Source organism: Sarcophilus harrisii, chromosome 3 (assembly GCF_902635505.1).
Source record: "Sarcophilus harrisii chromosome 3, mSarHar1.11, whole genome shotgun sequence".
NCBI lineage: Eukaryota > Metazoa > Chordata > Mammalia > Dasyuromorphia > Dasyuridae > Sarcophilus > Sarcophilus harrisii.
Window position 1 is genome coordinate 303945702 of NC_045428.1, and position 27792 is coordinate 303973493.

At 35.2% G+C, this 27792-nt stretch overlaps 1 protein-coding gene across 1 annotated transcript in view; it reads left to right on the plus strand.

The window, feature by feature from the left end:
* The window catches only part of CASR (calcium sensing receptor), a 144849-nt gene that overhangs the window by 42187 nt on the left and 74870 nt on the right, over positions 1-27792 (plus strand). The window contains exon 2 of the mRNA XM_003763628.2: positions 22947-23355. Within this exon, the coding sequence (XP_003763676.1) occupies positions 23171-23355 (185 nt within the window). The 5' untranslated portion in view covers positions 22947-23170. The remainder of the gene's footprint in view (positions 1-22946; positions 23356-27792) is intronic.

Consider the following 27792-nt stretch of genomic DNA (forward strand, 5'->3'; position numbering starts at 1 on the left):
GAGTGAGGTACAGATAGAAGGCAGTGAATGAAAGAAATGACTTGATCATATTAAGGTTATTCTCATGAGCACAAAAGAAATAGAGAAATGGAGAAAGAATGGCAAATCACTCTAGTATCTTTACTAAGAAAACTTCAAATGAAGTATGAAGATGACTAGGTCCCAATTAGTACAGATAATTAATCCCCTAAAGTAATTGCATAATTTGAATTCAAACTATTTAAAGTTGTAATTATGTGAAATATGGTCATTGATTCCAGCCCAGTGGAAATTTGAGTTTGAATTATGTGACTGCTTCTGAGGAGTTTGCTATTTGCTCTAATCAGACCAGGCTATGCTTCCATTTGGAATGATAAATGTTCAAAGGAAGGTCTGGAAAGGGATCGTACTAGTGTGTGGCTATTAGAGAACAGAATCGGAGGTCTGAAGAGTCACCAGAAATGAAGAAACAAGATTATGGATCATCGGCATTATGGATGAGTTGGATTCTTCTGCTTTTCCTGTTTCCACTGATGGCACCAACAAATCCCACCCTTCCACTTCCTACCTGTCCCTGCATGGGCAAGGTGCCTTGCCTTATTCTATCTCTGAGCCTCAGTCTCTCCATCTCTAAAATGAGAGGGATGGACTGGATGACCTTTAAGATCCCTAGCATCTTTCAATCTATGATCCTGTAATTTGAATAATAGGAATTTATCTTTTTATAAAAGTGCTCAAAAGAGTTCAACTCAACTCTCCTCAGAGGAGAAACAATCAAACAGCAACAGACAAGGGGACTATCCTAGAGAACTAGAGATGTATCAAACTCCCCATTGCCTGACAAAGAAGTGATAGGCTCAAGGTGCAGAATGCTCCATACCTTTGGGGATATAACCAGTGTGGGAATTTGTTTAAACATAGTTGTTATGAAGATTTTGTTTTTCTTTTCTAGTTTATTCTTCAAAATGTTTTAGGAAGGAGGTAGAAGAGAAAATAAATGCTTAATTGAAAATAAAATTAAAATGTAGAAGTGGGTAAAGAATGAGCCCTCATAGACATACACACTATCTAAAAGAGTCAACCATTCTGTAGAACTAGGCTGGATCATTTCACATTGCTTCTAGGTACACAAGGTATTTCTCACAACTCATTCTCCTTATTCCACAGAAGTTTTAATGTTTATTTTTGGTTTGTATTTGATCCTAGAGGCCTCTTCCCTTCAAAGCACAGTGCCCACCTGAGGGGCCCATGGCTCTCTTCATTGCTTTCCTTCCCACCTGTCAGCCTCACTACACTTAGAAGTCAAAACAAGATTTCTACCCCTGCTGACACTACACACAGGCTTTGCGGGGTGCTGAAAATCAATCTGAAATCTTTCTGCTTCAGCACAGCCCTGCCCACAAAGCAGCGTCTGACCAGATAGGGGTTTGTTGATGGTGGATGAAGCAGAACAGGACAATCTGCTTCTCACCCTCTGCAAGGCTGCTGACGGAGAAGGAAAAACCTGCTTTGGTGGAAAGAACATGGGCGCCCAGGCTCCCTGGACTCAAGGAGCCCCTAGAAGTAATTTATTTTTTCAATTTGTTGTGGCATAAAGGATTCACCTTCCCTTTTCTCTGCCCTCCCCACCAAGTGGAAGCATGCTCTGGAAATTCAAGGGGGCAGAGTCTCTTGTAGGGACAAGCTGATAATGGGAAACCTTGCCCAGCACAAGGGGGTAGTGGGCAGAAGATCCCATTTGCTTCTAAGACTGTACCCACAAGGAAAGGACTTAGAATTAGCTCTCCTTATTTAACAAGAGTTTTTAATTTTTCTTTTTGATTTGTTTCCCTAGGGATAGGCCTATCTATATGATTGAGAGGGTGGGGAAGACGACTTGGAAGGAAGACAGGGAAGCATTGAGATGCAGGAGTGCTGGTTTTATTCTGAAAGGACTTGGGTTTGGATTCCATCCCTGTGTAACCTTGGATAAATCACTTAAAATTTCCTCATTTTTTTTAAAAAAGGGGATTACGATTTTTCTTGTGCAGCAAGATAACTATATAAATATGTATATATATATTGTGCTTAACATATACTTTAGCATATTTAACATGTATGGGACTACCTGCCATCTAGGGTAGGGAAGGGAGGGAAGGAGGGGAAAGTTGGAACAGAAGTTTTTGCAAGGGTCAATGTTGAAAAATTGCCCATGCATATGTTTTGTCAATAAAAAGCTATAATAAAATGAAAAGGGGGGGGGGAATTAGATTAGATGGCATCCAAAGTCCTTTCTAACTCTAAACCTGGTGCTCCTACTTACATGAAAATATGCAAAATTAGTACATTGCCTTCAAGAAGTTCAGTTTCCCTAAGATCATGACTAGATGGGATGGTCAACAGACAGGGTAGATGGAGGGTAGAATGCTGGGCTTGGATTCAGGAAAGCCTGGATTCCAATTCTGCCTTAAACATTTATTAACTCTGTAACCCAGGACAACCTACAATTTTTCTGGACCTTGATTCTCTTATCTAAAAAATGAGTTGGAATCTCTCATCTCTAAGGCCCTTCTGGCTCAAAATATGTAATCTACTATCAGGTGCAGCATACTTACCTTCAATCATCGCCCCACCCTTTTTCTGCACTGAAATCACATCAGAGGCTTTTGTACTGATTCAATTTCTCCACCTGTTTGCAATATCCCTTCTCTTGAAAGACTATCGGAACATGACTTTGCTCTCCCCTTTCAATCTCACTCTTCCCACTCCCAGTTTATAATCTTGAAGTCTCTTCCAAATCCCCACCTTTCATAAAACATTGTATTTTCACTTTACACTGCCCCATGGGATTCCACCTATTCCTCACATCCCTTCTTAGAAGCACCACCTTCAGTTATCATGGACTCTCTTCTCACTACCATTTTCTGTGCCTTTACAACTGCCCTTCCATAGGCCTGATATGTTCTCTCTACTCCCAGCTTGTAGAATACCTGGTTTTTTGTTTGTTTTAAGACTCAGTTCAAGCAGGAAGCCTTCCCCATTCTTTGCAGACACTAGTGTTTTTCACTCATAGACTACTTCCAATTGCTTGGATATAGCATGCAAAACCAATTTGTATGTTATTAAGTGTGGTTCCTCCCTGTTAGAATGAATGTAAATGCCTTGAGGACAGAATCTATTTCACTTCCTTTTTAAGTCCCCATCACTTAGCACAGTATAGTAAGCAAGACTTAATAAATGATGTCCATTAATTGATACCCATTCCTGTGTGCCCACTCTTGGCCATTGTCTCTCCTGCAGAAAGTGAGAAACTGTAAGCAATAAGGAAAACCCTCTTCTCTTCTCTCCCTTCTTGTGTCACTAATTGGAAGAAACAGAGACTTATGGAAGCCAAATTTACTCTGGAGATGAAATACATATTTTAGGTAAACATTTAATTTTTATTTGCTTCAGCCAAAGTCTTGATTAATACTGCCTATCTTTCCCAATTTTTTTTCCCTCTTAATAAATTGTTCCTTCTTCCTGATTCCTATTGTTTCATTTCCTTATTAATTTTCCCATTGGGTGAGCCAAAGGGATCAAGGCCAGGCTTAGATTAGATTTTCAGATCTTTTGCTCTCCTGGGATTGGTTCAGTAAAACATTTCAGAAAAGGAAAAGAGATTGGTAATAATTAGAATAACTTCCGTCTTCTTCCAATTAGGAGTTTGGCTGATCTAAGTGCTCAGAAGTAAAGGTCAAGGATGCCCAGGCAGAGTAGAAATAGTCCTGGAAAGGAAAGTACTGTTGTTTCATCCTGTTGATGAGGACAGCTAGGGAACTGTTTTCAACAATAATAATTGATGGCCCTTTCCTTATTTCCCCAAGATACACACTGTTTTAAGGTTTGCTAAACACCTTCCACAAATGACATATTATCTTATTTCATCCTCACCACAACTCTGAGATAGGTGCTATTATTATTCCCATTTTACAGATGAAGACACTGAGGCAAACAGACATGTTAAGTGACTTGCTCAGAATGACATAGCCAGTAAGTATCTGTAGGCAGCTTTTGAACTCAGATATTCTGATGCTAAATCCAGTGGTCTATCCAATCTACCCCTTAATTGCCTCATTTTTATCTGGGCCAGTGCCATTTTTGAAAGTATCTAATATGCTATTGTATAAATTAGAATATTCTTTCAATATTTAGGAAGCATCAAGAGAGTTTAGGGAAGAGAGAGCCCTTCATATCCTTTTCTTTTTAAAAGCCTCAGGAACTGCTTCCTTATGTAATATTTTCAGCACTAACTACATTTCCAGTTTGTCCAGAAAAATCACATTCAGAGGAAATATTTTACCAACCACAAACTCTGAGACAAGAAGGGGATAATAGTGAGACCAAGGTATTAGTAAATGGGAGAAAAATAAAATCTCTATCCTGATCTTTGATAATTTGCTGGTGTCTCTTTCTCTACTCCAACCCACAAGTTTCCAAAATGGAGTTTATAGGTGAAACTAAAAGTTGTTTTTGTGGGGTAAATGTGAGAAGTAGGATATTAGAATGTTAGATCTGGACCATTAGGTAGGGCCTAAATTCTAAGTCAACCCACACTGAGTTCTGGAAAGATGACATGATTTGGCACAAGTCTTATAGCTAGTAAGTTATATAGCCAAGAATAGAATCTTCATCTCTTGACTCAAGTCAAATGCTGTTTTCATCAAGCCCTTTTACAATGGGATATGCATTAATAGAGAATATTTTCTCTTGCTTGGGCTGCTTTAGTGTAGCAGAAAGAATTCTGAACATGGAAGTTGAAAGATCTGCATTTGAATCTTCTTTCTGATTTTTGAAGCAGCCAGGTAGTATAGTAGATAGATTTCTGAGGCTATTCTGAGTTCAATTCCAATCTCAGATATTTAATAACTGTGTGACTCTGGGCAAGTTACTTTACCCCTCTCTGCCTCAATTTCTTAAACCATAAAATAGGAACAATAATAACCCCTATATTTTTTAAGTATTTAATACATATTAGATACTTTAAAAATGTTTATTCCTTTCCCCTTTCCCTTATTAGCAATTGGACTTCAAGGAAGTCAGCTTACATCTTTGAACTTCAGCTTCCTCAACTAGAAAATGAACATAATGGTAATTACACAAAAGAATTTAGGTATTCATCTCATCTCATTCTCTTCTCATTCAATCCTGTGTGCAACTCATTGTCCATTTGTAGTTCCCTTCCCAAATATCTATCTATAGATATAGATATGCCATCTTAATGAACTGGTCATCCAACTGTATATTGAAATTAAGACATTAGGAATCTCTAAGATTCAAAACAAAAAATGAGACGTAAAGATACACTAGGCAGCAATCAGATATTATGGCACAAAAATCACAGCATTAAATAGATTCCTAGAAAACAGTAATAAGAGATTAAGGAGAATAGAGTTTTGATTCCTGAGTTCAGATAATGGTATTATACATAACTATATTATACATAACAATATTCTGTTTCTAAAAAGTTGGGGAGGGCACATTTATGATTTCTGAGTTCAAACAGAGTTCTATAGATAGCAGCAAATAAACTGTAAAGGATGTGTTGACATTGACTTTGAGATCCAGTCTAGCCTGAGACCTTGAATGGATCATTACAATTCTTTGGAGATCAGTTTCCTTGTGGGTGGGGTCTGTAAGGACCTTTCTGCCTCTGACACACCTTTTGTTCTAGTCTCATTAGTACCACAAGCTGTTTATCAAAGTTTCAAACTACTGGGCTGTTTCTATAACTACAAAGTATGTCATACCCGGGTCTTTTGACCACATGTTTAATACAGATAGTAATCACAGGAAAGATGATAAAAAAAAAATAGGATCATCAAATTCAGCCTTTATTCATCCTGCTTAAAGTACCTCAGCACTTTGGCCTGCTTAGTCGTCACTTGCAACCAGATTATAATTTGTCCTTATGAAAGGCTAAAAACAATATAAAGAATTTGTTTGCTATCTTGGGAGGGGGGAGGAGAGGGGAAGGAAGAAGAGATAGATCCTAAAAGGGATAGAATGACTCAGGATGACTGATAAGAGAGAAAGACAAAGAGACTTAATTCTTATTCTCCGCCAAAAGAGAACAACCTTTGCATGGAAAAGGACATAATAAAAATTACTAAAAGGGAACTGTTATCCAAAATAAGTAAGGAGATAGGGAGGAGGTTTTGATGTCCTTGCTTAATTTATCTAACTGGACCACATGAATTACATCCCCAAATACTGAAAGAACTGGCATCGATTAGAGTTGGTTAAAAAAATAGAAAAAATCATTCTATAAAACAGACTAGAAATGGAAGAATCAGAAATAAGGGAACTAAAAAATCTAGTATCTGAAGAACTTAAGACGATAAATTGCTATGGAAAACCCCAACTTGATAAGAGTTGTTAGGAAAAAAATGGAAGTTTGGCAGAAATTAAGTATAGACATACATAAACTATAATAAACTGGTATTGAAAGGTCAAATAATTAAAAAGTTGCAAAAGAACAACATAAGATACAGTTCTCAGATATGCTGAACAAGGAAAAAAAAATTTTTTTTACCAAATTAAAGCTAAAGATGAATACAAAATATTCAATAGATAACTTTAATTGCTTGAAATTGAAAAGTAAAAGCACTAACAAAATCAATACAAGTAGGAAAAGATAGAAAGCAGTTGATTGTATATAAAGTGAATCTTTATATCTAATATCTCTGATATTAGGGCTTGATATTCAAGCTTTAAATAGAAGTTAACACAAATATGTGACCAAAATTCATTCTAAAATGACCCAAGGATACAAAGAATTAAAACTAATTAAACAACTATATGGAAGATTGCTCCAAATCATTAATACTAGGTAAAATGCATCTGAAAAGACTGAAGTTTTACCTCATAATAAGCAAATTGGCAAAAGTGATAACCAAAAAAACAGTAATCAAGACTGAAGAATATTGTGAACAATAATAATAGTAGAATTGTAAAATGGTTCTATCAGCTTGGAAAGCAAATTGGAAAAAAAAAATAAAATTGAATGAAAAAAATAAAACAAGTGGAAATTATACTAAAGAAATGAATAAATTATTCCATACCTCTGGACCCAGCGTCCCACTGCTAAATACATACCTCAGGAAGAATGATATTAAAAAAGAATATTCCTATATATACTAAAATATTTATAGCAGTATTTTTTTTTTGTAGTAAAGTGTTGGAAACCAAATAAATATCCAATTAAGAAATGGCTAAACACATTGTAGCACATGAATACAATTGAATATTACTGCTGTATTAAAAAATGATGGATATGAAGGATACAGAGAAAGTTGAGAGGACATATGAATAAAGTGAAGTAAGCAAAATAAAAAAAAAAACAATTTATACAATGACAACAATATAAATGGAAAGAAGTGGGGGAGGGAACATTGAATACTATAATGACCAAGATTAGCAATGACCAATGATATGCAACTGTATCTCCCTCCTGAGGTAGGAGACAATGGGTATGGAACATTTCATATAATGTGAGATTTGATGGTCAGTTTTATTGAAAAAGTTTTTTTGGTTTTTTTTTTTTTTTTTTTTTTTTTTTTTTATTCTTTCTTATGAGGGATATCTCTCTGGAAGAAGAGAGCTATATTTGGGAAAAGAGATGACACAGAAACAAAAGACACCAATAATCAAAATATTTTTTAAAAGAGAGAAAGAAAAGGCAGCTCTAATTGATGAGTTGCTGTTATTTTTATTTAAAACTTCATGGAGAATGGGAAAGATAAATAGGTCTAAGCTTGGTTAGTAGTAACAAGTGTTGTTATCCTGATTTTCAAAAGGAGGAAGGGAATAGAACCAGTTAGTCAGCCAGTTAACAACCATTTATTAAGTGCTTATTATTAACCAGGCACATATTTGCTAAGCTTTTGTGATAAAGAAGCAAAAAACAGTCTCTTCCATGAAAGAGCTCATATTCTAACAAATGAGACAGTGTTCAAGTAATAAAAAGGAAAAAAAAAACTGAAGAAAATGAATTTACATGTTAACCTTATTTTATATTTAAAAGGAATAGTAAATTGTATATAATAGATTTGCAGGTTCATGTGCAATCGTCTTTTATTATATTATGGAAATGCTTGCTTTATTCTATAAATTTTAAAATTAAATAAAGATTTAAAAAAGAAAAGCAATAATTAGATAGTATTCACATATATATGTATGTGGTGTGAATGGGTAGGTGTGTCTACACATAAATACACACTCATCCCCACACAGAGTAGATGGAAGATAATCTGAAAGGGTAAAATAAAAGAAAATTCTGTTGGGATCTGAGAGGAGAACAGTCAGGGAGAGGGAGGTCCTTCTTAACCTTCAGAAGATAAAATTCAAGTTAAATCTTAAAGGAAGCCAGATAAATCAAGAAGTTGAGGGGAAGAGGGGCTAGACTTGGATACAAAGATAGAAATGTAATGTCTTGTTTAAGAAAGCACACATTATAGGTGTGTGGACCACAATGTTTATTGGTGAGGGTGGGAGAAGCATGAAAGACTAGAAAGGTAGGGAGGGATCAGGTAATGAAAAGATTTAAAAATCAGAGTATTTATTTTTGATCCTAGAAAAAATATAGTCACTGGAATTCATTGAGCAAGGGAGTGTTTTGGTCAGAACCATGTTTTTAGAAAAATTATCTTGACATCCATGTGAAAGATAGATTGGAGAGGGGAGAGATTTGAAGCAGGCAGACCACTTAGAAGGTTACATCATTATCACAAGTGAAAGTTTGTGAAGACTCAAACTGGAGTTGTGACTACATGAGTGGAGAAAAAAGATAAATACAAAAGATGTTATGAAGGTAAATAGCAAAAGATTTTACAACAAAAGATGAAGAGTAAATAAGAATGAAAATGATGCACATGTTGAGAGCGTGAGTATCTGGGAATTTGGCAGTCCTCTCAACAATAATAGTGAAGTAGCAAAGTAGAAGTAATAAGAGGAAAACTAGCAGAAGGATCAAAGTGACAATATTAATTATATCCAGCAAAATGTTTTCTTTTCTCTCCAGAAATAATCAGTTTTTTTTTAAAATTCAACCAGGAAGCTTGGCACAGTGGAAAGTGTTCTGGTCTGGAGTTAGGCGGGTCCAAATTCAAATCTAGCTTTTGATACTTATTGGATGCATGACCCTGAGCAGGACACAATTTTTTTTTTTCTGACCCCAGTTTCCTCAACTATAAAATGAGAGCTTACTACCTTCCAAGATATGGTGAGATAATGTTCGTAATGTGCTTAGCAGAGTGCCTAGTACATAGCAGGCATTTAATAAATACTTATTTCCTTCTTTATTTTTTCTTACCTTAAATAATTGGGGAGGGTTTGGAGATAAGATGAGTTCAATTTAGAACATGTTGAATTTGAGATGCTTAATTGTTTGAGATGCCTGTTCATGCAGTCAAAGAGAAAATTGGAGATCTGGAACTGGACCTCAGGAAAGAGAATCTAGGGATGTATCAATATATAGATTTTGTAATTTATCTGCATAAAGAGGATAATCAAACTCCTATGAGTACATAGAGAGAAAAGGGAAGAGGGCTCAGACATGGAAGTAGAGCCAGAAAAGGAGACTGAGGGCAGTCTTTTGAACAGATAGGAAAAAAAAAACTTAAAGAGTGTCATGAAAAAATTTTAAACTGGAGATAAAAGAGTATCCAAGAGAAGAGGATAATCAGTGGTGTCCAATGTGGCAGAGGAGTCAAGAAGGATCAGAACTGAGAAAAGACCATCACATTTGGCAATTAGGAGATCACTGCTAATTCTTTTTTTTTTTTTTAATAAATACCCAAATTAATTTTATTTTTTGATAACTGCTAATTCTTAAAGGGGCACTTTCAATGGAATGCTGAGGATTATAAAGGCAGATTATAAAAGATTTAAAAGAAAATGAGAAAAGAGAAAACAGATGCACCGACTGTAGATGATTTTCTCTAGGTGTTTAGTTATGAAGGATAGGAAAGATATAGAATGATAGTGAGCAGGAATAGTAGAATTAAGTGGTTTGTTGTTGTTGTTGTCTGTTTTTTTTTTTTTGTTTTTTTTTGTTTGTTTTTTTTTATGGAGGAAGACATGGGCAAAGAGTCTGCAGACACTAAACCGATTAACTTGACTTTGATTTCTGGCAAAATTAAGTTTGTTCTCTTTGACCCCATAAATCAGAACTAGTAGCAATGGGCAGAATTTGCAAAGAGGTAAATTTAGGCTTAATGTTGGTAAAGGTCATCAGAACAACTTCAAGGTGCTGCCTCAGAAAGGAATGAGTTCTTCAGGAGAAGTCTTCAAGCAGTGATTGGATAAAAACTTATTAGGCATGGTTTATTTTAGTGTTCAAGTATAAGTTTGATTGCAATTGACATGTCAACTTTAAAATTCTGAATTGGGACCAACTAGGAAAAATTTCAATTATATGAAGGATTGCTACAAATCATGCAAAGTAACAATAAAATTAAAGGTACTAATAATCTCTTCCCTGCCTCTTCACTTTTCCTTACTTCCAACTATAGGTCTACCTTTCATCATCATCCATACTAAAGACCACATATTCTGAGACCTGGAGCAAATTCATTTGATGAAGGATCTCAGTTTCCTCATCTGATGAATGGAGAAAATAAAAGCAGTTTTTGTGATTTGCAGGATTGTTTCAAGGGTCAAATGATGTAATATGTATAAAATAGCTTTAAAATGCTATATAAATGTTCATTATTGCTATTTAAATTATATTACTACTATTATTATTTTTACTACTACTGGCAAGGTTTCATTTTGCTATCCTTGTCCTGAGAGAAATCAATGGGAGAAAAAAAGGAAATTTGTTTTGTTCTATTCTAGTCTTTTGCAATCATTATTATTTATTTGTTTATTTGTTGACTTTATATAGTGCTTTAAGATTTGAAAATTGCTTTACTTAAATTATTTTATGTGAAAGAGCTTCAGAAACTAGTGAACTTCTTCATAGTTGAGAAAAGGAAAGACCATCACATGTAATATTTACTGAAGAGAGAAGATAAAGTAGACTGATTAGAAGGTATTGGAAAGAGAAAAAAGAAGAGATAACTAAAGAGAGAGGAAACAAAAAGGGGGGAATGGGAAAAGTCCCTATTTGTGAGAAGAACCAGTGGAAAGTAGTCTCAATAACAGCTTGAACTAATCACATTCAGTTTTGTAGAATTAATGAGGTAAATGAACCTAACCAGCTTTTCAGAAGTTGACTAGACAGATGCCAGAAGAAGTTACAGAGACATGAGAACAGTAGTTGGAACAGGTCAACAGAGAGGCAAGTTGGAGCTATTTAGATCCCCCCACCAAAGTCTTCTACTCTGATTTCTTCTCTTTCTGACATGAAAATAACTTAATCAGAAACAAGAAAGTGGATAAGATGAGTGGGTTTTGGGGAAAGAGAATGAGTTCGATTTTAAATAGGTTGATTTTGAGATAACTCTGGGACATCATATTTTAAATATCCAAGATGGCAATAAAGAGATCTCTGGAAATTTTGATGAGAATCATATAGTTTCATTTAAGTGAGGAGGCAAGAATAAGGAGAAGATTGAGAACATGGGAGACTACAAGGATGATTGTTCCCTCAAAGAAAAAAAATGGGTTTAATTACATTATAATAACCACTTTGGTTGTTTAGTAATTAACTTCTAAATTCAGTCTAGTTTGAATTAAGTGGAGAGGAAATATTGAAAAGAGCCTGAAATGATGAAAATCTCTGGGAATATTCTCATAGGAAAATATGGATAAAATTTCAGATTAATATTAATGAATTTGTGTCACCAGAGCAAGGTTCAATCATTTCAGAAAATATATTTAATCTAAATATGGTGATAATTTTTTTCAAGCATAACAAATCACAAAGATGGCATAGAATGGTTAAGGGTAGGGAAAAGGTGTCTGTTTAAGATTGGTAGAAGGAATAACCATAAAGATAAACTTATAGATCCTTGAAATATTCAAGGAGAGTCACTGTGACAAAGCAGATAGAGAACCGTCCTTCAGAACCAGGAAAAACTGGTTTCTAGTCCCTCTTCTAACACATACTGGTTTGTGATCCTGGATGAGTTATACTTCTCAGTTCTCTGAGCAACTTTTTAAGAGTCCAAGATGTGGAAAAGATATCAATCTACATTGGCAGAGAGACTTTCCTCACTTGGGAGTACTTTAAACCAGTGGTTCCCATTTAATGGTTCATGGACTGACTCTTTGGTAGTTTGTGAAGAGAGACCAAAAGGATTATCCTAAAGATTTCTTATTAGCACCTTAAGCTGTTATTGCAGTATATTTTAAGTAGTACATTAGATTACCTTAGGCATTCACAATACTTTTTGATTGTTGTTGTTGAACTTCTCAGAACAACAAAAATTGGGAACCATTACACTACACTAATGAACTGAGTGGTCTATCCTAATTATCAATATTATCCTTATCTAACAGTAATTGCCAAAAATGCTGCCATAACTATTAGAGAGATAGTCTCTAGAAAGTATGATAAAGCAATTCAAATGCATAGCTACCAACAGAGTAAAAGTTGGCCTGGAGGATCTATTTGAATGTAACTCACAGACATCAATATCATTATTGAGTTGATTATGTAATTGAGAATATTCTCATCAAATTTGCAGATTATGATAAATGAGGTTGGATTTTTAACTTTCTGGAAAATAGAAATAAAATTCAAAATGACTTGGATAAATTGGGAAACTGTTCTATAAAAACAGGATAAAAATTCAGTAGACACCAATGTAATGTTATGCTCAGTCAAAAGGTCAGCAGAATCACAACAGGATGGCATCAAAGTCCATTTACATACATCCTTTCATGCATTGACTTAATCTATTTGTACTCTTAGTTCTTATTGTCTCCATACTCTTTCAATCAAAATTTGTCCCTAGAACCAATTATACCATCCAGAGAGCTGTGCCCATAACCCAAAACATGTCCAACTCATCCATGGAATTGTATTTGATTACCTCATGACATGATCCATATATTCTCTTATACTGTCTTATTTCTCAGCATCATCTTGATCAGTTAATCTAAATATTGCCTCTTCATCCTTTGCTCATGCAAATTTTGCTCCAGACTGATTACAGAAAAACCTAGAGGCCTAATATGTCCTCTCCCCAATCAACTGTCAGCATTAGGTGAACATTTGGATAGCTCCTTTATGTCTAGAAGTTGAGGTAGACAATAATTCACAGCCATGGGCAGGTATAAGATTTTATCCCTTTCCCTCAAGCATGCAGCTGGTACCTTTTTGAAATTTTATCAGATGGGGAGGGAAAGGTAGAGCAAAAAAAGGTTTGAAGGTCCTGGATATTCAAAACTCCAAAGTTAAAGATTGAAGGGCCTTCAAACTACATTGAATTCAAATTCTATATTTCTATATTCTATTGTAATCCAAATAATATTCAAGTTACATGGTCATATTATTTTTACAGATGAGGAAATTATGGCCCAAAGAGGTTAATTGACTTGCAAATTCACATTCAACATGGGATTTTAACCTAGGTCTTTTAAATCTGAATCCAAATCCAGTAACCATTTCATTGTAGTAGGATGTCCTGTACACTATGCTACATTTAGATGAATTTTTAAGTTTTGTCACCAGTTTAAAAAGGGATGTGGAGGAAATTTCTAGAAGAGAAACGAAGATGGAATAATAACTTATATTTGTATCCTACTTTAAGACTTATGAAATGCTTCCTCTCATTCCTGCCTATTTGAAAAAATACAAACAGTATTATCCTCATTCTAGAGATGAGAAAACTAATGCTCAAAGGAGTTAAATGTTATTTCCTGTGGCCATATTTTAACTGAGATTTCCTTATCCCTAGTTCCAAATTCTTTCCAATGGTCTACACTGCCTATGAAGAAAAATTAATACAATTGGGATTGTACCCAGAGAAAGAAAGATTGAAGAGTGATTTCTAATATCAGCAAACATATAAGAAATTTTAGTAGTAGAGGTAAGGATCGTTTGTTTTTCATATTCAGAGAAGACCAAACCAGGAGACAGATAGTAAATAAGAAATTCAGGGTTTCAGTCCAAGTTCTGACTCTTAGGATTCTCTAAACAATGAAACATAAAGGAAACATTCTTTCCTCAGTTATTATTCCTAAAGCTTACTGATTTTCTCTTTTAGTAGTGCTAATGAATTCAGATTTCTGTCCCTGGGCAAGTCATCCACTTTTGGCTTAAACATTCACATGCCCAAAGGCGGCCCATTTGACCAGACCAGGTCCTTCCCAGCCCCAGGATTCTATATTTGGTGTCCAACCCCCGACTTCTCCCACCTCTACTTCCCTCCTCCATCAAATTTAGGCCTAGGAAAAACTTTGAATAGTTTTCCTTTGCACCTGGTCACACTTCTGTTAACCCTGTGGGTAGCCATTGCCTTCTGGTGTTTTAGTAAACAACAAAACTTTGTGTTACCATCTTTGTTCCCAATTCTTTTATTAGATTTTTGAAACATGGGAACTTTTGGCAGTGTCAAAACCCAGAGCAACAAGACATTTTCACCCATTGTCAAGGTGAAGATCAGAATGTTCATTCTTTCTTGCCTTTTAGTTGGACTTTTTAGCTTTCATTCACTCTGCCTTCTGTGTCCTAGAAAGGGCAGCTAGGTGGCACAGGGCATAGAGTGCTAGGCCTGAAGTTAGGAAAACTCCTCTTTGTCAGTTCAAATCTGCCCTGAGATATTTACTAGCTACATGATCCTGGGCAAGTCACTTAACCCTATTTGCCTCTGTTTTCTCATCTGTAAAATGGGCTAGAAAAGGAAATATTGAACCACTCTATTATCTTTGCCAAGAAATACCAAATGAGATCATGAAGAGCCATACACAACTGAAACAACTGGACAAATTATCCTAGAAAGATGACCTCATGGGGGTACAAAGAGCACTCACTGAATTTGCTGTTGAGAAACCTGGTTTTGAATCCTGGGTCCAATATTTGCTACCTGTGTAATCAGGAGCAGGTCATTTGAACTCACTGAATTCAAGTTCCTAATAAGTAAAATGGGGTGTTTCAATGATCCATCTCACAAGGTTTTGTGGGGAAAGCACTTTATAAGAATGAATGAATGAAAAAGACCTTATTAAGCACTTACTAGGTGCAACGACTAATATAGAAGCCAGGCTATGCCTTTGTAAACTTTAAAGTACTTTAGAATTGAGATTTATTACTTGTTCTCTATGTATTCTTTCTCTTTTTTGCTCTTTCCATTCTTTTTGTCCCCATTTTATGTTGAGTTCCATATTTTCCTCTCTTGTTCATCCCTTTCACTCTCTTTTTGATGGCTTTTTCCAATGAATAACAGGAACACAGCTAAGCTACTTTTTATCACAGCTCCTGTCCCTGCATTTTTCCAACTCAATTAAGCCATTACCAGAACTAAATGAGGCATGGAGCCTCCAAAAGTCACACCTGTTGTCAGGGAGATGGAACACACATGCTTGAGTAGTTGGCAAGCCAGTGGAGTGGAGGGAGCCAGTGGAGTGTGACTTACCTCTGTTTTTGTGTTTCCCTCATGCTGAAAGATCACCTTCATATATATATTTCAAGATATTCTTTCCTTTCAATAAAAGTCTATCTGGCATATGTATCTATATAACATATGTGTGTGTGTATTATGACCCAAGTTTATATATAAATATATGTAACTTATATATTGTATATACATGTATATTGTATTATATATAATATTATATATAAATATATTTAATATATAAATAAATATAAAATATATATTAAATATAAATATATGTGTCTATGTGTATGTATTTACATATACATATGCATACACACACGCACATATTAACTAATAGAATAATCACTTAGCTATACATAGTGTATATATGTGTATATGTATGGGTGTGTGTGTTTGGGTAGCTAGGCCCACCAGCCTTGGAGAAAAGAAGACCTGAATTCAAATCTGGTCTCAGGTGCTTAATTAGCTGTGTGATCCTGGGCAAGTCACTTAATTCTGTGTCTGTTTTCTCATCAGTAGCTAGAGACAAAAGAGGCAAATCACTCCAGTATCTTTGCCAAGAAAACACCAAATGGGATCACAAAGAGTTGGACACAATTGAAATGATTGAATAACAACAAACACATATGCATATCATTTGGCCACTGGCATATATGTGTACACACATGTGTAGCATATAAGCACGTGTATGAGACACGTGTTCATACTGTGTACATTGTACGTGTGTGTGTATATGGTAGTAATGCATAGGATCATATTCCATCAATGTGTCATCAGTCAAATAAAAGACAATAGAAGTTTTAAGTTTTAACTACAGTAAGTTGTATGGAGCTAGGGCTGGGGGGGCAGGATAGGACAGTGGATGACATTTTTCACTTGTATCAGATTTTCTGAGTGATTCTAAAAACACATATACAAAAATATACACATATATGTTTGTGTGTATATGTATACATGTAACACATATATACACAGAACAAAAGCAAAAAAAGTCTACAGAGCTGCTATTACTTATAGTTTCCTTTCTGAGCTCTCTCTAGAGTAATTAATGAAACAGAGCAAAATCCACCAGAACCTATGTTGTAAGTAAATTTCTGCTTGGTATTAGGTCCATACTTGTCAGGCAGATTTCTCAGAAAATGAGAGATCATAGTTTCTGTTTTTGGACCATGAGATTGATGACTATCATGGGCCAAATCATGAAACTTTCCACATCTGAAATGTTACCTGATCTCATAGAACTTTATGCTTTTCTTATGTATATACTACATAATTTGTATTCCTTAGAAGGGAAGCCTTCTAAGAATGTAAGCTCTCTCAAATCAGAGACTATATCTCTACCAGTATCTGGGATGGTACATTCATTATACCTTGCATTTAATAAATGTTTCACAAGTGAATGAACTATGGAAGTCATTATCCTTGTCTAGAAATAGAGAATTTTGAGAAACTTGAAGTTGTGGGTTTGTGGAAAAACGGTAGGGGAATGTGTTTTGTTTTGTCTGTTATTGTGTTTGATTTCTCTGAAGGAACACCAAAAATCTTTATAATTCACCCTCTTCTTCCTTTTCCCCAATACCTGAGACTTCTTTTCACAAGTCTTCAATCTCAAAGGAAGCACTGCATTATGACTTGAGAATTTGAGCTGCCATCTATCTTAGCAGGTCATTCTCCTTCCCCGGGTCTCTCTGACTGCTCTGGGCTGGCCAAAAGTGGTCTTTACCTCATTAATGAAAGTAGATTTAAAGGTTCCTGTTTGTTTACTAATTTAGAATAACACATAAGAGAATCATGGAATTATAGAGAGAGACCTTAAAGCTCAGATCAGCTTATAATCCATTTGTCTTCTTTTCTTTTTAAAAATTTCTTTTTATTTATTTAATTAAATATTTCCCAATCACATGTAAAAAAAAAAAAAAACACAACCTTTCTTTTTGAGAGGCATTCAGGATTGCCTCTCAAATCCTGTCCTGATTGATTTGCCCAGGATCATATATATGATACCAGCTTTGAACTTATGTCTTCCTGATTTGATAACCAGTTCCCTATCCACTGTGCCACCCAACTGCCCCCATACTAATTGTTTTCAAAAATTTTGAGTCCCATGTTTTCTCTCTCCTTCTCATCCCTTCCCCCTCTTTGAGAAGGCAAGCAATTTGATATCTATTACATATGTGACATCATGCAGAACATATTTCCATATTAGCCATGTTGCAAAAGAAAATACAGACAAAAAACCAAACAATCCATTCATTTTCTTGATAAATAGGCTGTAGGTACAGATTAATGAAGTCATTTTCTCAATGGCATAGAGTTAGAATGTGGCTTCACTGGGATTGAATATCAGATACACTGACTTCCAGTTCTTCTCTTTCCAATATATAGAAAATGAAAAGGAAACAGAAAGGAGAGTGAAGAGAAAAGGATGAAGGAGATGTAGAAAAGAGAAAGAAGAGAGAAAGGGGAGGAAAGATGTAGAGTAACAAATAGAGAGAAGGGGTTGGGAAAGAAAAAGGGAAGGAATCTCAGAATTCAAGAACAGTGAAAATAGAATCTAGGAAGAAAAAGGATAATAAGAAGACTATGTAATCAATATCCCCATTCTATTCAAGCATTCACACCCACCATGTCTGGTACCTATACATAGGTATATTTGAGTGTTTTGGTCTTTAGTTAGTACAGCATGACTAGTCTATCCAACTTTAATCTCCTAGGAATAAGGAAGAAAGAGGAAGGGAAATGTATCCCAGTCCTGAGGCATCCATAAAACTCTCTTTGAAAAGGATCTACATCTTCCTTTCTATGCCATGAAATTGCTCTATTATTGTTATTTGAGGACTGGCACAAATATTATTATAGATTAAAGGTGTTAATAGAAGATATTCTTCAGTATAAAGGCAGCTCAGGTGACATAGTGGATAGAGCGCTAGATGTGGAGTAAGAAAAAACAAAGTTCAAACCCAGTCTCAGATACTTAACTAGCTGTATGGTCTTGAGTAAGTCACTTAACTTCTGAACTTAGCAGTTTTCTCATCTGTATAATGAGGTTAATAATAAGTACCTATCAGACTATTATGAGGACCAAATGAGATATTTCTAAAACACTTTGCAAACCTTAAAGTACAATATAAATGTAAAAAATAAATACAATTCTAAATAATGATAAATATTCACATATAATAATAATGAAGTACAAACTAAATATTATTACTAGTTATATTATTATATTTGGGATAACATTATTATTATCTACCTATGGTAGATTCAAATCTGTGAAGTATGTTTTAACAGGGTTGTAACATCACGTTTCACATTCTGTTCCAAAGTTTTGGAAGCCCAGAACAGAAATACTGCCCAAATTTTTTTAGGATGAAAGAATAAGGTTTTTCCTTCCTTCCTTCCCTCCCTCCTCCTTCCCTCCTTCCTTCCTTCCCTCCTTCCCTCCTTCCTTCCTTCCTTCCTTCCTTCTTTCCTTCCTTCCTTCCTTCCTTCCTTCCCTTCCTTCCTTCCTTCCTTCCTTCCTTCCTTCCTTCCTTCCCTCTCTCCTTCCCTTCCTTCCTTCTCTCCTTCCTTCTTTTCTTCCTTTCTTCCTTCCTTCCTTCCCTCCTTTCCTCTTTCCTTCCCTCCCTGTCTCCTTCCTTCCTTCCTTCCTTCCTTCCTTTCCTTCCTTCCTTCTCTCCTTCCCTTCCTTCCTTTCTTTCCTTCCTTCCTTCCTTCCTTCCTTCCTTCCTTCCTTCCTTCCTTCCTTCCTTCCTTCCTTCCTTCCCTCCTTCCTCCTTCCTTCCTTCCTTCTTTTCCTTCTTTCTTTTTCTTTTCTTTCTTTCTTCTTTCTTTCGTTCTTTCGTTCTTTCGTTCTTTCGTTCTTTCTTTCTTTTTCTAAAAGAAACTATTAGGACCATACCTCAAAAAGAAGCTTACAAAACTTAAAAAGAAGTCATCACAAAAAAACTGCAAACAAAATATGTTTCTGATATTTCTGATGTTTCAGCAACTGGGAAATCGTTGAACAATTTAAAGTATATGAGTGTAATTGATTATTACTGTGCCGCAGGGAATGAAAGCTGTAAAGAATTTAGAGAAATGTGGGAAGACTTGTTTGAAGTTATTGAAGGTAAAAAAAAAATTAAAAAACAATGAATATTACAACAGTAAAGTTAACATTAAGAGATAATAAAGCTATCATTAAATAACAGTAGTCTGTATTCTGTACTATCAAAGATAAAGGGCACATCTCTTTCCTGTTGATCAATGAATTAATTTGGTAGGTTAGGGGTTTTTGGTAGGTTTGTTAAGAAATTCTGTATTTAAACAGGATGTATATATTTTTCTTTTAGGTAGAAGCTTCTTTTTACTGGAGATCATTTAGAATTATGTAATGTTAAAGCAATAAGGAAACCTCTACTTTAGCCCCTTTGTTTTTCAGATAAAGAAACCTTATATGGTCTATGGAAATGATCATTGAATTTGAGAGCTCAAAGAGATCTTAACAATCATCTCTTACAGCAATCTCTCATACTTTACAGATATGGAAACTAAGACTAATAGAGGAAGAGTTACTTGTTCAAAGTTCCACAATGAGTTAATATCAGAACCCCAAGTATATATAACCTGTCTTCTTATGCCCAATCCCATTCTCATTCCATGGCAATACATTTCTCTCAACTTGTTTTATAACTAATAAGGAGTAAGGAGCCATTTCTGGGATTTTTTCTTGGCAATCCAGATTGAAAAGAAAAGAAATTACCTCAATTCCTATAATAAATTCCATACTTCTAGGTGCCTCTTCCCACATAATGGATACCAATTAAATAGCACAAGTGCATAACCCTGATGTCACTCTATTAATCAAAGGCCTTTAATGATTCTCAGGTAGTGAGTGAATTTCTTAGCATAGCATTCAAGGCTTTATATAATCTAGCTATAACTTACCTTACTGGCTTTATCTCAGATTTTTCCCTCTCCTGTTTTCTTATGCTTCATCCAAGTTGGCTACTCTCTATCCTCCAAACACATTCTGGATTTCTTGTCTCTGACCCTTTCTTCACATCATTTTCCTTCTAGAATGCCCTCCCTAATCATTGCTGCCTAAAATTCTACTTATATATCAAGACCTAGCTGAAATGCCACTTCCCATGATAAGCTTTCATTGATTTAAACTAGCATTCCAATAGATAATGTATGTGAGATTCTTTACCCTAATCTAAATCCTACCCTAAACATACTCTTATAATTTTTTAACTAAATTTACCCTAATTTACCCTAATACTCTAGTATTCAAAATACTCAAAGGAATCTGTGATTTCATTGTAGAAATTTCTTCTAGTAATGCAAATTTCAACCCATCCATATTTATCATGGACTACTCTTGTCCTTGTCCTCCATAATTTCACTATATAAGTCCACCCAACTTCAGAAGGAAAGATGAGAGCTTTTCTTTCTTTCCCTTGACCTTGAAAGGATTGAGGATCTTTGTTTCAGGGAGAAGTTTCAGAATTATTAAAAAAAATTGGATTGCTCAAGAGGCAACCCAATCCGTTCTTCTCCTGTTCAAGTCTAAGCTCAACCCAACCACTTATAACATGTGTCATATATATGTATGCACACATACATACCTATACATGCAGAATTAAGACTGTATACATATATCTATATGAATTTGTACTAATTATAATATAATACATATATATGAATAGATATGTGTATGTATATACATAGGTAAAAATGTATATTCTGATAGATGAGCTCTTTGGTTATCCATTTACTTGCCTATTGTAGTCATTCTTTATCTGTTTTTTCCTAATGGATATTTATAAATTAATTTATGTATTACATATATATTTAGACATTTATGTATTATAATATATGAAATATATAATTACATGATATAATGTTTATATATATATATATATATATATTAGTTTATATACCCTATCTTTCCACTTAGTAAATGAACTAGGTGTTTGTTGACCAAGACTAAATTTTTATGTATTTATTTGCTTTTACAAGGCAGTTAGGATTAAGTGATTTGCCCAGGATTACATAGTAAGTATTAAGTGTCTGAGACCAGTTCTGAACTCAGGTCCTCTTGACTTCAGAACTAGTGCTCTACCCAATGTACCCTTTAGCTGCCCATAGACAAAAGGTTTTTAGAATGTTTCCTTCTCCTTGTGGCAATTGATATACATATTTATATTCTATTATCAAACAGTTAACATTCTATCTGGGGGAAAATATGTATACATAAAAGGAAATATAAGATACATACAAAATACAAAGTAATTAAAATTTTGTAGGAGGCAAATACTTGCTGGTGGGGAGATTAAGAAAAATGTCCTCTAGGAAATGATGCCAGAACTGAGCTTTGAAGGAAACTAAGGATTCTTAGAGATAAAGATGAGAAGGAAATAGATTTTTTGTATATAGATATAAATATAATAAAATAGGATAAATGAGTAACAGGAATAATATGCTACAATGTGCTATAACATCTACCAAGTATTAGACAATTTTTAAATCACCTCGGTAAGCATCAGACCTGGAGTCAGGAAAACTCATCTTCCCGAGTTCAAATTTATACTCAAACACTTACTTAGCTATGTGACTCTGAGCAAGTTATGTAACCCTGTTTGCCTCAGCTCCTTTTCTGGAGTTCAGTATCTTTGTCAAAAAAAAAAAATCCCAAATGGGTCACAAAAGTTGGGACACAACTGAAATCACCAAACAACAGTAACCATTAATACCAAGCCAGGCACAAAAGAGGGAGTCATTTGCTCACTAGAGTTTCCGGGTCCTCCCTCATTGTCATGACAGAGATTTTGACATGACATGACAGAGTCCAAATTGAGGGATTCCCTAAAGATTGTAAAGTCCTTCAGATGCTCCTGTTTGCATATAACATTTTACTAGCTGATGGCATCTAGCCCTGGAACATTACAGACTTCCTAAAAAAGCTTCTTAACCACTTTAAAGAATTATAGAAATTTCAAATAGAAATTTAACCAATATAAGTCAGTTTCTTAAAGTCAGGAGCCACTTTTTTTTCTTTGTAAATACCCAGGACCTAGCATAATATAATATGCACTTAATAAATTCTTACTGATAAATTATATTCTACTATCTAGTATCCTCCTTGAGGACCCTGACCATATTTTATTGCTCTTTGTAGCTTTCCTCAGTAACTAGCATGATGTATTTGCATATAGTGCATGCTCGGGGAAAAAAGTTTGAATGAATGAGTGCATGTGATCTTTTTGAAGCTTTTTTATCCTTTAATCACTGTAGAGTCATGGTGTCCATTTTCATTACAAAAAATGAGCAATAGGAAAAAAAAAGAGACATCTCTAAGACTAGAGTAAAAAAAAAACAAAGGGAGAAAAGGCTAAAGATAGAATTGACAAATGAAATTTTTGCTTTAGTTATTTTTTTATCTTTATTTTTCAGAAGTATGACAGATGGTGTTTGCAGGATATTGATTCTGAAGAATTGAGGGTTCCTGACCAAACCCAGTCAATAATGGAGAAAACAGCACGCGAAGTTCCAACATGGAGACCATTGCTCTCTTAATTTCACTCTAGACATGTGCCCTCGAAGCAAAGAGTGAAAGGCTTTCAGGAACCCATCCCATCCTTGTACCCTTTTTCTTCCTCTTGGAGAAAAGAAAAACAATGACCTTTTATAGATGTTGCTTGGTCCTCTTGGCTTTCACCTGGAACACTTCTGCCTATGGCCCTGACCAGAGAGCACAGAAAAAGGGAGATATAATTCTCGGGGGACTCTTTCCAATTCATTTTGGAGTAGCAGCTAAAGATCAGGATCTAAAGTCAAGGCCTGAGTCAGTGGAATGCATCAGGTAAGGGAAAGAAGTCAAGTCCCAGACACAGTCTGATTTTCTCTTAGGGGGTTGGGGATGCAGATGGAGAAAAACCCAGGAAGGCTGCATGGTCTATGACAGTGGTTTCTCTTTAGTGGTTCTGAGTTTGTAATGATTATGCAAGAGGCTCATGCTAAAAATTTCTTAATGACTCTTCAAGTAATAAATGATTGCCCAGTTATGTTACAAATATACTTTCACCTGTGACAACAAACACGTGCATGTTCAAAAGTAAAAAAGCAGGGTTGTTTCTGCAGTGATCTGAAGTTCAAGAGAGTAAAAATCATCATTGTAGCTATTGTAAATACTTAATGGATAAATCTAAAAGAATATGAATAGTATATTCAATTTCCCTGATGGTTCACAACATAGTTTGTTGTTCTTGAAATGGGTTCATGAAACAAACAAACAAAAAACATCAAAAACTATCTGTCTTTGGGATTTTATGAGTAATGAATGACTTAGGGAAAAGTTGTCCTAACCACAAATGCACAGGTTCCCATGGTTTTACTACACTGTTTCAAAAAAGACAGATGAAAATGCATGTGCCATATGTTAATTCCCTTTGTACAATAGATATGTGCCCATCCTCTAGTAGAGCTTTTCAGACTCTGAAATGTGATACAGGTATCAGCCATAGCCAAACACACTCTATCCTGATTCTGACATTGTGGGGTCACTGGTCCTCTTTGAAAACAAAGGTCAAAGAAGAACAACAACAATGTGTGGCATTTACATAGTACTTTACTAGTTTAAATCTAGTTAGGAGTGTGTCAAACAGGAGGTCATGTCTTCTGAGTAAGACATAAGAAGACTGGAAAAGTTTGTCATGCACAAGAAAAATCATATCAAAAGGGGAAAAAATCAGAAAGAAAAAAAACAAGCAAGCAAACAGCAACAATACAGGTGAAAATACTATGCTGTGATCTACATTCAGTTTCCACAGTTCTCTGGATGCAGATGACTCTCTCCATCACAAGTCTATTGCAATTGCCTTGAAGCACCTCATTGTTGAAAAGAGTCAAGTCCATCATGGTTGATCATCACATAATCTTGTTGTTTCTGTACAATGTTCTCTTGGTAATCTTCACTTTACTCAGCATTAGTTCATGTCTTTCCAGGCTTTTCTGAAATCAATCTGCTCATCGTTTCTTATAGAACAATAATATTCCATTACATTCATATGCCATAACTTAGTCAGCCATTCCTTAATGGATGGGAATCCACTCAATTTCCAGTTCTTTGCCATTACAAAAAGGACTGCTACAAATATTTTTACACATGTGAATCCTTTTCAGAAGGAGAGATTTAAGACAGGCAGAAACACAGAGGCTATTGCAGTAGTCTAGCTATGAAGTGATAAGGCTTTACACCAGAGAGATGGGAGTGTCAGAAAAGAGAAAGGAGCATATTGGAGAGATGGTACAAAGATGAAATCAAGAGGCTTTAGCAACAGATTAGATAGAGTCCAGCTTGACTCCTAAGTTGTAATAAGCATAAAGGACTGGAAGGATGGTTTTAGCTCTCTGTAGAAATAAGCAAGCGGAGTGAGGAGAATAACTTAGGGGGAAAATGATGAGTTCCATTTTGGTAAATGTTGAGTTTAAAATATTTATTGGACATCTATATAGCTCCAGAATACTACAAGGCAGTTCAGGATGTAAGATTGGAAGTCAACAGAGAGGATAAGTAGATTTGAGAATTATTATCATAGAGATGGTAAGTAAATCCATGAGAGCTGATAAGATTTCCATTAGTAAGGTAATATAGAGGAAGAAGAGATAATGACACATAAAAGAATCCTTTGGGACATTTATGGTTAAAAAGTATAATAATCTGGAATATGATCCCCGAAAGGAGACTTAGAAGGAGTGGTCAGCTAGAAGGAAAAACAGGAGAGAGTGATATATCAGAAACCTAATGAAGAAAGTGTCAAATCAAGTAAGAGAGAGATTAGCAGTATCAAAGGCTGTGGACAAGTTGAAGAGAATAAGAATTGAGAAAATCCATTGGTGGAACAAGAGGTTTGGCAAGTGTTAATGCTGTAAAGTTACCCCTACATATAACGTGTAAATAAAAGGCTATTAAATAAAAATTTAAAAAAAGAGAGAAAATCCATTGGATTTGCCAACTAAGAGAACACTGATAACTCTGAAGAGACCAGTTTCACTGGAATAATAAGGGCAAAATCAAATTGTAAGGGGTTAAGAAGAGAGTGAGAAGAGGCACCTATTGTAGATGGCCTTTTCAAAGGTCACAAAGAACAGAAGAGATATAGGACAACGCTAATAACAATGGAAGGATCAGGGATAGAGGAGACATGAGCACATTTGTAGGCAGTGGGAAATGAACCAGTAGGGAAGAAGTTGAAAATGATAGAGTGGAAATGACAGAGGGAGTGACTTGTTGGGAGAGATGGAAAGCAATGGAGTCCCTTGAGTGGGTAAAAGAGTTAGTCTTAGGAAGGAGGAAGGCTCCCTCATAAGGTAATACAAAGATGAAGGAGGAGAAGCATCTGGCAGAAGATATCTGAGTGATAGGAGATGAGGAAGAAGAAAAAAAAGTTCATAATGAATGGCCCACTTAACTTCTCTGGAACTCAGTTTCATCACACGTAAAGTGAAAGAGATACCCTCCATGTGTTAGAAACCTCATCTATAAAAGGATGGGGATTGAACAAAATGTCTTCACATAAGTCTCACCCTGATGCCTCACCTTAGCATGGCAATAATCTTGGGTTCTTTGAAACCATGCCAGCAGAGTTTGAGTTTTGGCAGGTTCTAATAGCAAGAAAGCATGAAAACCAAGCCCAATGATGAGCTTGCTGCCCAATGCAAAAAATACTGACTTTGGAGTCCTGCTTCTAATACTTTCTGCCACTCTGCCCTTTTGGAACAGCTAGGTGGTAAAGTAGGTAAAGTACAGGGTCTGGAATCAAGAAGATTTATTTTCACGAGTTAAAATCTGGCCTCAGATACTAGGCAAGTCACTTAACCCTGTTTGTCTCATTTTTCTCATCTGCAAAATGAACTGGAGAAGAAAATGGCACTATGTCTATCCAGAAAACAAGAGTTGGATAAGACTGAACAACAATAAAAATAAAGGGAAATTAATGAAAAAAATGTAAATGAAAGTGATCTAGCTGTCCAAGACCTAAAACTATATTATAGAGCAGTGGTCATGGCTAATAAATAGTTGATCAGTAGAATAGATTAAGTTCATAAGACACAATTGTCAATGATTATAGTAATCAAATGTTTGATAAACCAAAAGACTCCAGCTTCTAGGATAAGACCTATTTGACAAAAATTGCTGGGAAAATTTGAAAAAAAAAAAAAAAAAAAAACCACCTCTATCCCAAAGGGATCATAAAAAAGAAAAAAACCCACATGTGCAAAAATATTTGTGGCAGCCCTTTTTATACTGGCAAGGAACTGGAAACTGAGTAGATGCCCATCGAGAGTTGGAGAATGGCTGAATAAGTTATGGTATGTTATTGTTCTGTAAGAGACAATCAACAGGATGATTTCAGAAAGGCCTGGAGAGACTTACATGACCTGATGCTAAGTGAAGTGAGTAGAACCGAGAGGACATGGTGTACAACAAGAAGAAGATTATATGATGATCAATTCTGATGAAGGTGGATCTTTTCAACAGATGATTCAGACCAGTTCCAATGGTTTTGTGATGGAGAGAGCCATCTGCACCCAGAGAGAGGACTCTGGAGATTGAGTGTGGGTCACAACATAGTATTCTCACTTTTTTTTGTTGTTTGCTTGCATTTTGTTTTCTTTCTAATTTTTTTTATCTGATTTTTCTTGTGCAGGATGATAATTGTGGAAATGTATATAGAAGAATTGCACATGTTTAACATAGATTACTTGCCATGTAAGGGAAGGGATGTGGGAAAGGGAAGGAGAAAAAATTTGGAACACAAGGTTTTCTAAGGGTGAATGTTGAAAACTATCTGGGCATATGCTTTAAAAATAAAACACTTTATTAAAAAAATAAAAAAAGAACAAAAGTCAAAGTTATTGCTGAATTGGAAGAAAAGATGAAAATTCAGTAGGAAGACATTGTATATGCAAATGTAGAAGTAAATAGAAATTAGATAGAAATAAGATAAAGGCATCATGGTGTAGTGGATAGATTGCTGGATTTGGAGTCAAATCCTACCTTTGATATTAGCCATCTGGGAAGTCATGAGCACGTCACCATATGTCTGTAAGTCTCAGTTTCCAGAAGAGATAAACTAAATATATAGAATAAAACATCTTTTTGGACAAGGCCAATATGGAAATTAGTCTTGCTTGACCTTGTATATTTATTAAATAGATTTTCATTTTCAGTGTAGGGTGGTAGATTGGGAAAAAGAGAAAATAAATACCTGTTAATTTAAGAAAATTATTATAAATA